Source organism: Fusarium verticillioides, chromosome 3 (genome assembly GCF_000149555.1).
Source record: "Fusarium verticillioides 7600 chromosome 3, whole genome shotgun sequence".
NCBI lineage: Eukaryota > Fungi > Ascomycota > Sordariomycetes > Hypocreales > Nectriaceae > Fusarium > Fusarium verticillioides.
In genome coordinates, this window is record NC_031677.1 from 1,979,029 (window position 1) to 1,992,081 (window position 13,053).

Sequence of the window (13,053 nt, forward strand, 5' to 3'; positions counted from 1 at the left end):
TTATTAATACCTGTTGGCTCGAGCCGGGGGGGAGCTAACTAAGCAAGCTTGGTTAGGCATAAAACCCTAAGATATATATAAAACCCTAAAATAGCTTTATATAGCTAGCTACTATAAATTTTAGGCTTTTTATAGCTAAAATTAAAGATTTAAAGATATTAATTAGTAAATATTAAAAAGATAAAATATTTTTATAATAATATATAAAGTATAATATAGTTAATAAATATATAAGTTATTCAAGTATATAAGTTAAAAATCCCTTATTTTATAATATTTCTATTTAATTAAATAATTATCAATAACTTAATATATTATAACTTTTAAATAAAAGTAAAATCTTTTTTACTTTTTAAGCTTTTAAAAATAACTTAAAACTAAGCTTATAATAATCTATAACTAATTATAAAGTACTCTTTAAGACCTTATATTACTGCTATTATAGCATTTAACTATAAAGTAATTAAGCCTTAAAGTTATAAAGATTAATTAATTTAGAAAAATAAATAATAGTTTAATTTTTCTTTAACTTAAATTTATAAGGATTTCCTTTATAATTATATTTTATAAAAAAAAATAGCTAATTTTCTATTAATTAATTATAATATATTACCTATTAGTAAGCGCTAGGCTTATAACTTTATAAAGTAATAACTAAAGTTAAAAATATATTTATTTTAAAAATATAATTATTAAAAGGCTAAATATAAAGATTTAACTATTATTTATAGCTAGTTTAGGTTTATATAAAATATAATTATAAAGTATAATATTTAATTAAATAATATTTAGAACTTTAATAAAACTAGCTTTATAATAGGCTTAATAATAGCTAGAATAGTAGTTATAAGCTTAAAAAAGTAAAGAAAATTAAAATTAATATAACTTAAAAATTATAAATAGATTACTATAATTATAGTAATTAATATAAAAAGTTAATTAATATAAAAAGTTAATTAATATAAAAAGTTAATTAATATAAAAAGTTAATTAATCTTACTATTTATTATTAATTTAAGCTAATATTACCTTATTAATTAATATTAAAAAAGTAATCTTTTATATAATTAAGTTATTATAATAAGCTAAAATAAGTTAATAAATAATAAGCTAGGTTTTAAGTAATTAAAGTACTTTAATTAATTTATAATTAAATAATTAAATACTTATTATTATCTTTTAATCTTTAATAGTTATAAAAGTTATTATTTTATTAAGTTTAAGAGATATTACTAGAGTTATAAGATTATTATATTTTATATACTTATTTATATATTTTACTTACTTTAATTTCTTAATATTAAGTACTTTATAGTATTAAAAAATGCTTATAATTAAGAGATAAAATATTTAATTAAATACTTTATAACTTATATTTTTAAAATTAAGTTCTTTTTAGCCTTTTATATTACTTTTTAAGCTATTTTTATAGAAAGTAATATTTAAAGAGATTTTAAAAAAAACTAAGCTTATTTCTTTTAATCTAAAAGCTATAATCTTAAAGCTTAATATATAACTATAGACCTTAATATCTTTTAAAAAGGCTACTTAACTATTAATACTATAAGCTTTAAAGACTTTAAAGATAGTTATTAAGACTTAGTTTTAGTTTAAATACTTTAGTAATTAAATTAAATTTTTTTTAATTACTATTAGCCTTATTTAAGGCTATTAAGCTTTTAAATTTTTATATAATAGCTTAAATAGTAAGGCCCTTATAGTAAGCTAGAATTATAAAGCTTAAAATCAATTAAAGTTTATCTGCCTTAAGTAGCGCAATTATTGCCTTAACTAAGTAATATAAGTACTGCTTATAGGTCCTTAGTAGCTATATTAACCTTCTTCTTTTACTTTAGTTAAAAGACTAAGATAATACTAGGCCTAGTATACCTATTACACTTCTATTTAAAGGTCAGTTAGACCCTAACTAAGTAAGAGATTAAACATAAACTTATAAGTATATTCCCTAACCTGTTAGTTACAGTTACTGATATCTATTAAAGCTACTAATATAATACTTATTATATAAAATAACCTATAACTATATAATTAGGCCTACTATATAACTAGCTATAACCTTAATATAGCTATTAGGCCTACCTTATAGGCAGCTAATAAAGAAAATCTAGAAAATATTTATATAATAGTAATTACTATTAAGAAAAACTTTTTATTAAGGTATTAATTTAACTTTATTAAAATAGCTATTTTTAATTATAAGTTAATTAAATTAATTAGTTATATAAATTATTTAGCTTATTTTAGCTTAATTAATATAACCTAGGTTAATAATAAGCTATTAGCTTTTAAAGACTTAAAAAAAGACTTAAAAGAAGGTTATTTTCTTTAATTAAACCAGATAGCTTTCTTTACTATCTTTATAAGCTTAAATATATATAAAAAGTAGCTTTATAATATAGCTAAAAGGGTTATTACTATAGAAAGGATCCTATTATTAATATAAAGATAAAGGCAAGGTAATAGCAGGATTTAAAGGTTTAAAGGAATAAAGTTAACTCTATTTATATAAGTTAGTTAGTGTTAAGACCTGACTTTATATAAAGGTCTTATTATATAACTAAGGAATATATTATGATCCCGATGACTAATCAGGGCAAATTATATACCAAAATAATGAGAAAATTCAGGACTTTCGATTGGTGTGCTTACCTAAGCAAAATGTGGAGAATTGAGCAAGTTCCACATATTAAAGTTTTTCTATAAACTTTAATAATTTCTTACTAAGGAAATATCAGTAAGAAAGTCACGTGACTTAGGTCACGTGATGATTATATAATGAGGATTACGTATATCAGATTTTTACCCCTCAGTTGGATGATTCATGACACACCACGAGAAACCTTACTTTCCCATTTAAGCTTTATAAGCCTACTAAAGCCTAGCGCCTTCCAAATTGGGAAAAAAGTATATCTTATTTTTCTCCGAATTTTGGCGGTTTTTGTGATAGTCTTTTCATCATCATTGAAGCTACCCCGCTTTGGGAATCACAATGCCCGCTTTTTAGAGGTCTATATAAGACCCAGGATTTCCCACCTAGGGAACTCCTTCTTTCTTAGAGACTTATCAACTTTTCTATTACATAATATATATCATTAAATTCGGAAAAATTCGCTCTATTTAACAGACCCACTTTTATCTTATAAATCCTACCCTATGCCTTATTATTCAGCAGTTACAACCTTTTATCCACCTAATTCCTCCTCTTCCACCTTATCAGTCACTATAGTACATCCTACTACTTATAGTGAATTTATTGGCTATTTTATTCAAGCCTTAACAAATATTAAGAAGATATTTCCCTAATTAAAGCTTATAAAAAATAATAAGTTTAATTAAATAAAGTTAATTAAATATATCAAGTTAATATAAGTAATAATAATACTAGAGCAGATTAACTACCTAATTAACTTACTTTCTTACTAACTTAATGCTTATATTTAGGTATAGGGTTAGTATATAAAATATTAAAGAGAAAAATCTAGTAATTAAAATAATATATAGTATATTATTATTAGATTTAAATTAAATTAATTATATATATATAAAGTTATTACTATTAAAGTAATTAAGTTCCTACAGGGTAGGGTGTTCAGATATTTTTGGACTATAATTTTACTATGTTCAGTTCCAGTCAGCCAAGCCGTTCACAAATAGACAGGCATCTAGCAGAAATGTCTTGGGAAATATAATCATCTACATGAAGGTTTGGAGTAAATAAGTTCAGGATGGGCTTCATGATCGAATCCGCGTGTCACATAAGAACCGGCAGCTTCATAGTAGGCGAGCAATTGTCAAGCATTTCACACGTCTTGTCAGGTCATGACATCCAATATCACCTGTCTTCGTAACAAATCGACTACTAGGATCTAGGTTATAGATAAGGAGCAAGAAGGTGCTAGACAAATGATAATATCAATTTTTTTATCCTTTTTTTATTTTTTTATTTTTTATCCTTTATTTTTTTTTACAACAACGAGGATATAATACTACCAAATCTATACCTTTGCCCTTATGTACATATAATCAATCCTTCATCCAATTAAGCAACGTGAACGAACGTTCTCTTCTTAGCATTCCTCTCATCGTTGTTCTCCTCCCAATTCTCATCCACATAGTCCTTGATGCTTTTGTCACGAATCTGCATACCCACCACCTTAAGGGCAGCAATGTTTACTCCCATCTCATCCTTCTGGCGCTTGAGAGAAGCACGGAGGTTCACACGAATGCCGTCGAGCATAGCCTTCATGGTGCGGCTAGCAACAATCTGCTTGTGGTGCGTTTTCAGCATGAAGAAAAGGATGCGACATGTCAAGGGCATGTTCATGGATCGCATCGCGAAAATATTAAGGAAAGTGAAGAGGATGGGGACGGAGGCAAAAGGTAGTACCAGCAGAGCATCGTGCAGCGCCGAAGCCTTGATCTTTTGTAAAACAGAGAGGACATAAGCCTCAGCGGTGATATTTCCGAGGGCAAGGAAGATGGGGTTGCGTTGGGGAGGCTGGGCATGAGGGTTTGTGAGTTTGGCTTCCTCGTACTCTCTGAGTAGGTTGAGATCGGCCATGCCCATCTCGAGAGCTTCTGCTATCCTCTCACCAGCCATGAGAGTCTCTGTGGTCTGCTTGCTTGCCGCAGCAACCTCATTATTCTCATCTTGAGCGTCAGGGTCTCGCTCCAGTGATGTCGTAAGAGTGCTCTCGTATAGTTCCTCAATCTCCTTCTCGCGCTCTTCCTCGAGAAAAATCTGCTCCTCTGTTTCATCCCAGACTCGGATGCTCTTATCATGGCCAGCACTAACCAAGAGGTTGCCGCTATGGGCAACGGCAATAGCCCACACCTCACCATGGTGACCATCCAGTCTCTGGATCTGCTCGAATTTATCACCATCCCAATATCGGATTGTGCGGTCCTTGCTGCTGCTGAAGAAATGGTGCCCGTTGCCGTCATTGTTGTGAGGTACGAAGGCGACCTGAAGGATGCTGTCCTGGTGCCCGAAAAGAGCTTTGTGGCAGTCACCGAAATCAAGGCCCCATATTCTGATGTTCTTGTCGGCTGAACTTGTGACGATCAACTTGCTGTCAAATGAGATATCCATGCTAAGAACAGGAAGCTTGTGACCATAAAGATTAAGGTAGAGTTTTAGGGAGTCAACGAAGAAGACCTTGACAGTGTTATCAAGGAGGGCAACAGCAATAAGTCGTGCATCCGGTGAGAACTTGAGGCTCAGAACATCGTCAGAAACCTTGAGTGTTCTCGACTGTTGCAGCTTGAGCTTTGGTGTTGTTCTTGTTGTACCGAGCACTTCCTCCTGTACTATCTTGAAATCCCAGAACTTAGCTGTCTTGTCAGCACTGCCTGAGACGACGGACTGGCCATCAGGGTGGACGTTGAGAGACCAGATGGCACCCTCGTGAGCATCGACACTATCGAGCAGTGCAGCCGAGGCCACATCAAAGAGCTGCAGCTCACCGCTCTTAGTGCCAACCACGACGACTTTGTCTCCCGGGAGGAAAGAACAGCATAGCGCATAGCCGCACTCGAATGTTCGAATGCAATTCTGCGTCTTGATGTTCCAGATCTTCAAGCTACCGTTCGATGCAGATGCCAGCATCTTGTCATCCGAGCTCAGCGATAGTGCCCTGATATCTGTTCGGTGACCGGGGAGTTCAACGGATAGCGCTCTTGTATAATCAGGGACGTCGTCCTTCTTTGACTTTTCGGTCTTCTCCTTAGATGGAAGGCTGTAATACTCGAGCAGGTTGTTTGTGGTTCCCACCAGCAGGTGAAGATCTCTTTGTCCGCTAGGGGAGGCCCAGTCAACAGAGCGCACCTTGCCTCCTGTTCGCACAATGACATATTGAACAAAGACATCGCTAATATCTGCCTTTGAAGCATCCACTGGCTCCTCTGCATTGGTGTCCTCCTCCACGACCTTCCCATCCTTCGCCTTCTCTCGACGTCTTCTTCGTTTACGAACCAGTGCCTTTTTTATTTCGGCCTCGGACCGTATTCTCCACACATCAACACTCTTTTCTGAGCCATGAACTGCAAAGTAATCTTTCTTTGGGTGGAAGATAACTTCGGTTGTCCTATCCTTACTCTGTCGATGTAATGTTCCGCGATCCTGAAGATATCGGACTGCAGCAGGTGTATCAACTTGACGGGCGCTCAATGCAAGGCCGTCGGCGTCCAACGACCAAACTTTGATCTCGCCGTCATTTCCCGCAGTAACACATCCGCTATAGTCTGGGGCCAATCCAAGAGCCCAGCACTCGCCGTTTGTCTGCGATATGTGTGTTTCAATGCAATGCCTTGACGATAGATCCCACAACTTGATGAGGGAGTCTTTGCCAGTCGTCAATAAGAATCCGTCGTGCGTTCCTTCACCGTCAAGGACCATCGCGTGCGCATCGTCCTCATCCTGGACCCGAGGTTCTGGCTCAACAAAATGAAGGCCAGTCACCTGGTCCTTGTGTCCTCGTAACTTAAATTGGCCGACTTCCGCGACAAGATCCCAGATGATGATATCGGTGTCTTTGGAGCCGCTGGCAAGTCTGACACCAGACTTGTCGAAAACGAGTTTTGTAATTGCCGACTTATGACCATTGAAGTTGAGGATCACGGAGGAAATCTTGCTATCCCATAATCGTATACTGCCATCCTCGTATCCCACAGCGAAAACGTCCCTGTCGGATTTGCTTTGCGCGATGGCAGTCACAGGAACCGTACATCTTTCATCTCTCCAGCGACTTGTTACTTCGCCCTTCTTTATGTCCCAACAGAGAACCTCTTCATTCGCTGCGACGATCGCCTGTCCCGCGCTGGTTCCTGTTCGGTCTTTCGAGGACCACACTATGTTCGAGGTCGGCGAGGCGACGACGCCGAAGGACTTGCCATGCTCGTATTTTCTATTGAAATTTGAGTTAAATTGAGTCGCCAAGCATTTCTCGTTAACTTACAAGTAAGACTTCACCATTTTTGCTCTATCGCGACCAGAATTGGCCCTTCTTAAGTTTTTGTCTCTGACCAAAGATCCTAGAATCTTTCCTCCATCCCACGTACAGTGACTTAGAGGGAAATTTTCTTATCGATAAGAAAGTTATCCACCGGTTTCCACTCGGGAGCTCTTTGTCACGTGTCTGCTGGGAGCTTGAGGCTCACCACGTAAGCCCCACTACCCAGGCGTCACCTAGGTATTGTAGCATACCACCTAAGCTCCGAGTAACAACGATAGTAGGGGATAGCATTCAAAATCGACCAACAAGATGCTTCTGCTAGACTACCAAAATGTGCTCATTCAGTCGGTTCTGACGGAGCGTTTCTCAGGGTAAGATTATGCATACCCAATGATCTTCAAAACCATGAGCTTACAGGTTGTACGTCAGAGCCCCTCCCGCCTCTATTGACCAGACGGTCAGCGACTTTGATGGCGTTACGTTCCATATCTCGACACCCGAGTCTAAGACCCAGATCCTTCTTTCAATCCAAATACGGTGTTTCCCCGACCTTGTCAAGTATGGAGCTGAGGAAGTTCTCCAGAGAGAGTATGGCGACTACATGACATCGGTTGAGCCGGGCTTCGACTTCTCTGTTCTTGTGGATTTGGAGAACCTCCCGGAATCAAAGGGTACAGCGATGTGCTGTCCACAGTCAAGGCCAACAATGCTGACGATTGAACAGAGGAACGCAATGAGCTAGCACTCAAATTCGCTCTCCTGAAGCGCAACGCTATGGCCGCACCATTCGAGCAAGCTTACAAGGAGCATTACGCATTGAAGGAGGAGGCTTCCAAGTTTACTTCCGAAGAAGCTCCTCAGGGCGTTCGAGAGGGAGGCGAGGTTAAGGCAATTCACTACCGAGAGGAGGAGGCCATATATGTCAAGGCCAGCCACGACCGAGTCACCGTCATCTTTAGCACTGTCTTTCGCGAAGAAACCGATCGAGTCTTTGGAAAGGTGTTCATCCAAGAATTTGTCGATGCTCGAAGGAGAGCGATTCAAAATGCCCCCCAGGTCTTGTTCAGGAACGACGCCCCTCTCGAGCTACAGGGTGTCCCCGGGGTTCAAGACACTGGATCTGGAGACATTGGTTATGTGACTTTTGGTAGGCTTTACCTGAAAATACCGTCAATATGATAACTAATTGAGCTGCAGTCCTCTTCCCTCGGCACCTAACTCCACAGCGCATGACTGAGGTCATCTCTCACATTCAGACTTTCCGCGATTACTTCCATTACCATATCAAGGCTTCAAAAGCTTATATTCACTCGCGCATGCGGAAGCGAACTGCTGACTTCCTCCAAGGTAAATCATTTCCCCTGCATCAGCGCACTTGGATAATTAACGGTGCTCAGTGCTGCGCCGTGCTCGCCCCGAGAACGAGGAGAAGGAGAGAAAGACTGCGAGCGGCAGAACTTTCAAGGTGCAAGGAAACTAGAATCCTGTATCCACGGTAGTATCTGCTCTGACGTTGCTCAATAATTCAGTTAGTTGTTGAGCCTATAGATAGGGCGGTTAGTCGCGGGTAGTTGGTAGTCAAGCGAATGGTACTGTTAGAACTACAATCTGAATTCCGCGACCATGAACAATTAATTGATCAGAAAGCTGGGCAGAATATGAGTTGTCTGCATACAAAGATATTGCCTAAGTTCCACATAGTGGCACCTAATTGACGTGTTACTTGGCTTAGGCACCACCCCCAATTAGCGGTGGGTAGTCGAACTTCAAGGGTCCTTAGGATGGTGAGAAAGATCGCGCCGACCCATGCCGCCCTTTCTGATACACCATCAACAAAGACGACCCTAGGGTCGCCACGACAATGATATGGCCGTTCGGATCGCGGGATGCCGGCAAGGAGAAAGAGCAGAGACTCCAAGAAGAAGCGAAACGGCAGCATGTATCATGGACCGACTCGATAAACCGCATTCAATCAGCACCTGTCGATGCAGCTAGAGAATGGGCGCCTGTTGTGCTGTTCCCGCTCGCTGGCATGGCAGCTCTACATATCTACACAAATTACGTTCGCCGAATACCCGGATCAGCATACGTGCGCCCGAATTTCTTTCGTAACCGAAGCATCTTTGGGCGAGTTACCAGCGTCGGTGATGGTGATAACTTCCACCTCTTCCACACGCCTGGCGGTCGACTTTTGGGTTGGGGCTGGCTGAGAATGGTTCCTGAAGCTCGCAAAGAGTTGAAAGACCGAACAGTATGTTTCCGATCCAAGTAGCCCTATCTCCATACTGACAAAGCTTTGACAGATTTCAATCCGTATTGCTGGCGTTGATGCCCCAGAATGTGCCCACTTCGGACGGCCGGCGCAACCGTTCTCGGCCGAAGCTCTCGCCTGGCTGCGTAACTACATCAGCAAACGTAACGTCCGCGCATACGTCTACAGGCGAGATCAGTACGATCGAATCGTCGCGACTGTGTATACGCGGCGGTGGCTGTTTCGCAAGGACGTGGGTCTCGAGATGATAAAGGCCGGCATGGCAACGACTTACGAAGCCAAGCAAGGGGCTGAGTTTGGCGGACGACAAAAGATCTATGAAAGGGCTGAGGCGAAGGCGAAGCAGAAACGAAAGGGGATGTGGTCTGGCAAGTCCAAGGATTTCGAGAGCCCAAGAGCTTACAAGACGAAATGGGCTGGCTTCGACCAAGAAAAACCTGGCAATTGAAGATGCCGAGTATGAATTATGAGGATTCTAAAACCATGGTTTGATTCGGGTTGCGCAGCATTTTAGACATATCCAAGCATCCAGTGTACTAAGAATGAAGCAAGGTTCAAAATCAGCAATGAGGTATCGGCATGCCAAATCTACCAAGTCGATACCGTGTTTATTTTTGGCAATATAATAAGCTCATCATGCTGTCAGAACATTAGATTGGAGCAGGCACATAGTCAGTAAGCGTACCTAGGATCAGCGGACGTATAATTAGGTAGCTTCGCAGTGCCCTGGAAACATGCATTTACTTATCAATGCATTGAAAGACACCTTGAACGCATTATCAGGGACGCTGAATGGTTCTGAGTCAATAGTTGTCTGACACGTTGGCGGACATTGACTTACCCGGCGCCAGAGGCAAGGAAACGAAGTTGTCTCTTATTACCTGGTAAACAAGGGGTGTGATCCAGAGTGGTTTCATCTCATGAATTACTTTGTGGTGGTGTTGCAGAACGCATCCATAACTATGAGACAGAGGCAAGAAAATACAAATGTCATTGCTTCCGACTTTGTATCTATAGCTCATCAACTTAATAGGTGGTTGCACGTTGCTCTACAGGGCCCTAGAGGGCTATTATGATGTCTAGTATAACGCTGCTTTAGGTACTAAGGTAGTGGGTAAAGCTGGGTCGATTCATCAACATCTCCGTAGCCCCACGACAGATTATTGTAAGGCTGCATGGCTCTGCCAAAATGAAGGGAAACAACCCTTTAAAATAGTTCCATTATCACGCTTGAGAACCACTCACTTGTTGTCACAACACGCAGGACTTGGAACAATGCTTGATGAGAGGTACACATAGTGTCAGAAGCCACATCCAGGAATCCTTGCCCTGTTACCAGCCTCCTGAGTTTAGCGCGATAGGGGGAAAAAGTTAATGGAGCAACAACAACGCTATCCACTGCCTCTCAGTGCTAGATTTTATTGTCTGGTTGGGCATCTCACAACCTAGGTAGCCATTGTTTGACAAGGGTTAGGACTTCAACGGTCAGAAGTCGAGATCCGGAATTGAGGACCAAAGGTCAGCAGATGATGGAGATAACAGAGTGGCAAACTCTTCATGCAAGCCCACCCCTGCAGAAGCAAGAATATCTCGTATTGCATAGCATCAGCGCTTGTGACATTTTGAAGATCATTATTAAGTAAATGAATTCCATGAATCCATGTGCGCCCATGGTGGTTTCCTAGCAGGCTTGCGGCGCGAGAAACAGAAGCCCCACTTATCCCCTGGAAGCCAAGGTGAACCTAGACGTGGGATCAACTCTTCCCTCTCTCCTAATTCTCACCTCATCCTCCGCGAGAATTCTTAGCATTAGAGCTTCTGTGAGAGGAGGGGATACTTATCTTTGCATTGCCTTGCCTTGCAAACTGTCACTCGTTAAACACTGTTTCTTCTTCTTCTGCTTCTTCTTCGTCTTTCTATTGTTTGTATTTTCCAGCATAGCCACTGTGCTATTCCTAATACACCGCCCAGTCGACTCTACGATCAACATAACCGTTCAATAATTACTTCAATTGACACTACGGTATTCGCACTCATTAATACCGCCTCCTCTTCTTACCTCCACTTGCTTCCCGTCCTTTCGCCAAGCTGCAGCAATCCGGCATCTCCCCAACCATCTTGTGTGGCCCAATTCTGCATTCCAGCCGTCGTCGACCCGGAGACACGATATCTGGTTCCTCATTCTTCTCAACACGCCGCTCAAATACCTGACCCGAGAACACGGACGCGTCAAGGACTCACGAGACACGCAATTAAAGAGGCATCCCGTCCGTCACCCCACATTTCCGGAGCTGACAGGACTTGCGAGAGAAACTCGCTGTTCAACGAAGAACTGCAAAGTCAATAGATCATCATCGGTGACGAGATCACTTGATACGAGGACGAAGCTCGCCGATAATTAAACTCTGGGTTGCTCCTCTCAAGTTCATTGGTTCCTGAATCAGTATCCGTACGGTGGCGCACTCTACTACCCGTGGCTGTGATACGTACCACAGTCGTACACCTTGAAACTGCTTGGTATGTCTTTTCTTACAATTCCTCAGTACAACATATGATGTTGAGTTGCTCTGATTATGCAATATATCTTCTTATAACCTTTGCCTGCTCTTTAATCCCACCACTCTATCCTTCACGACGCTGTTATTTCGGTTGATGATTTGTTGTTTGCCGTCATCCCACTCAATACCCATGCAGGCCAAGTGCTTCAGGTACCGCATAACAGTAAAGGGAAAAGACTAACCGCATTAGGCTAGTGGCTAGATCCTCGAAATCCAATGCACGTCGAGAGAACGGCATCGCCATCGCTAGCAATTTCCCGCATACGTGCTGCAGTAGCATTGCCTGTCGCTCAACTTGAATCTCTCCAACTGAGACTCTCCACCTCGATAAACATACATTCAACAACTCTCCTTCCTACTCTCGACCACGGCCACACTCCAAGACTACAGAGAACCTAATTTCTCTCATTTTCGGGTTTTTAGTCAGACGATACCTCTCAGGTGGACGCCTCGATTCGCATACTCCCGCTCTCGACCGTTTTAGAAAACGCGATTCTTCGCCCCTTGATATGGCCCGCACTTGATCCTGAGATGCATGCACAGATAAAGTCAATTCCGACGACCACGGCATTTGACTTCCCTGAGCAGGGATACGATACGGATTCAGCGGCCAGACACACCATCCTGATATTTGGTGACGATTTATAGTTATGCGATTACCTTTCCAACGGCGTAGCCCATCGGCACGCCAAAGCCACAGTCTAGGTCCCGTTCTGGGTCCCAGTCTGGTGATTTTAGCAGCTCTGGCGCCATCTCTCTCACATGCCATAACATTCAATCCTGTGCCGTCGCCAAATCTAGACTTCTCTAACCTGGGCAGGATCGGCATAGTTGGAGATTATGATGGAATTTCACTTTATGAATACGAGGGACAAAAAGAGAGTACTCGCAGCTCCAACGGTAGCGAGTCACTTTTGGCGCAGATGCCCAACGGCGCGTTCGCCTCCATACTATCCACCGATGCGTCGATTAGAGCCATGTGCTCGTTCCAGCTCAGCAACGGAGATATGCAAGGAGTGGTAATAGGCGGTAATTTCACGAGCCTGGACGGGACGCAGTCGAAGGCAGTTGCTCTCTTCAACCCGAACACGACCGAGATCACCCCCTTGGATGGGATTGAGGGTGAGGTCAACGCATTATATTGCGACCAGGAACGAGACACGGTCTATGTGGGTGGGCACTTCAAGGGCCGCAACTCTACGATGCCATTGCCTGGGTTGGTACGGATGGATGGACAAATTTGCCGTTC

The 13,053-nt window shown here is 41.1% G+C and overlaps 4 protein-coding genes across 4 annotated transcripts in view; 3 read left to right on the plus strand and 1 right to left on the minus strand.

The window, feature by feature from the left end:
- Positions 1-3,916: 3,916 nt before the first annotated feature.
- Positions 3,917-7,184, minus strand: FVEG_08120 (hypothetical protein). The gene is made up of 2 exons (XM_018896947.1): positions 6,978-7,184; positions 3,917-6,926 (listed from the first exon to the last, which is right to left on the minus strand). Exons 1-2 carry the CDS (start codon positions 6,992-6,994, stop codon positions 4,061-4,063), a joined length of 2,883 nt encoding a protein of 960 aa, XP_018754491.1. The 5' UTR covers positions 6,995-7,184; the 3' UTR covers positions 3,917-4,060.
- Positions 7,185-7,253: 69 nt separating this feature from the next.
- Positions 7,254-8,637, plus strand: FVEG_08121 (actin like protein 2/3 complex, subunit 2). Its single transcript, XM_018896948.1, has 5 exons — positions 7,254-7,345; positions 7,404-7,645; positions 7,699-8,121; positions 8,172-8,321; positions 8,372-8,637. Exons 1-5 carry the CDS (start codon positions 7,284-7,286, stop codon positions 8,452-8,454), a joined length of 960 nt encoding a protein of 319 aa, XP_018754492.1. The 5' UTR covers positions 7,254-7,283; the 3' UTR covers positions 8,455-8,637.
- Positions 8,638-8,835: 198 nt separating this feature from the next.
- On the plus strand, positions 8,836-9,760 carry FVEG_08122 (hypothetical protein; the record flags this gene model as incomplete). The annotated part of the gene is made up of 2 exons (XM_018896949.1): positions 8,836-9,225; positions 9,278-9,760. The coding sequence occupies 2 exons, from the start codon at positions 8,836-8,838 to the stop codon at positions 9,692-9,694; spliced, it is 807 nt and encodes a 268-aa protein (XP_018754493.1). The 3' UTR covers positions 9,695-9,760.
- Positions 9,761-12,781: 3,021 nt separating this feature from the next.
- Positions 12,782-13,053, plus strand: part of FVEG_08123 (hypothetical protein) — a gene marked incomplete at both ends in the record, with an annotated part of 3,858 nt that continues 3,586 nt past the window's right edge. The window contains one exon of the mRNA XM_018896950.1: positions 12,782-13,024. Within this exon, the coding sequence (XP_018754494.1) occupies positions 12,782-13,024 (243 nt within the window). The remainder of the gene's footprint in view (positions 13,025-13,053) is intronic.